This window comes from Seriola lalandi, unplaced genomic scaffold (assembly GCF_002814215.2).
Source record: "Seriola lalandi dorsalis isolate HSWRI2012SDOR001 ecotype SW California unplaced genomic scaffold, Sedor1 jcf7180001979339, whole genome shotgun sequence".
Classification (NCBI taxonomy): Eukaryota; Metazoa; Chordata; class Actinopteri; order Carangiformes; family Carangidae; genus Seriola; species Seriola lalandi.
Genome location: NW_019450005.1, coordinates 1 through 895, shown reverse-complemented (window position 1 = coordinate 895; position 895 = coordinate 1). Strand labels below are relative to the sequence as shown.

General features: G+C 45.6%; 1 protein-coding gene across 1 annotated transcript; it reads right to left on the bottom strand.

Annotated features, from left to right (window-relative positions):
• Positions 1-15: 15 nt before the first annotated feature.
• On the bottom strand, positions 16-615 carry LOC147820180 (uncharacterized). Its single transcript, XM_087174899.1, has 2 exons — positions 306-615; positions 16-209 (listed from the first exon to the last, which is right to left on the bottom strand). Exons 1-2 carry the CDS (start codon positions 588-590, stop codon positions 42-44), a joined length of 453 nt encoding a protein of 150 aa, XP_087031025.1. The 5' UTR covers positions 591-615; the 3' UTR covers positions 16-41.
• Between the last annotated feature and the right edge of the window lie 280 nt (positions 616-895).

The window sequence follows — 895 nt, the reverse complement described above, 5'->3', positions numbered from 1 at the left end:
GTTTATCCTATCTAACAACTGTTAGCTTCACATAGCATATCCTACTGACGGAAGAGGACCCCTTGGAGGCGAGTGTTCCTGAAGCTCCTCTTCTGTCCACGGCCCACCCAGTTTAGCTCAGAACCCACAGCGAATGAAAGCACAGCTTGCATGAGACGTCTCACTGCATCATCGATCGTAGCCCCGCCCATCCGGGACAGGAAAGACACCTTGAATTTAGACAAGAGATCAATATCAGATTCATCAAGCACTGAGCGTTTGCACAGCAAGAAACTCAAGCTACTGAATGGCACCATTCATTCTACCATTTTCTTCTGTATCCCCGGCTCCTCCAGCCGTCTCTCCATCTCATCCAGCTGCTCTAGGGTCCTCAAGGGGAGATCCATATCCAGAGCCTCCACATCCTCCTCCTCATATCCAGTCTGACCCTGCAGTCGGGCCTGAAGATCCCTGAGCACTGCCCACTGCCTCTGCTGCTCGTCTTTGATCTCTACCAGCAGGGCGATGATCTTCCGCTGAGCTGCAGTTTCTTGAGAGAAAGAGATGGAGCGAAAGTTATTGTGACAGAATGAAGTCATTGTGAAGCTCATGGTTCAAGTTAGGCAAACAAACGGGCTAGTGCCATAGATAACCTACTGAAGTATATTTTTTGATGTCAAGATATTTGTATGATAGATGCGTCGCCTGGAGATGACATGACACAGAGCACAAGTTGTGTAGAACTGAATGAAGTTTAATGTAACTAAAATATCATGAAGTCATTATGGCTATAAAATGATCAAATCCATTAGAACACAGCCCAAAAAGAGGAAGAGTGATTTAAATAACATGTTTTATCCTTGAATCTACACACCGATCAGCCATAACATTATGACTACCTGCCTAATATTGTGTC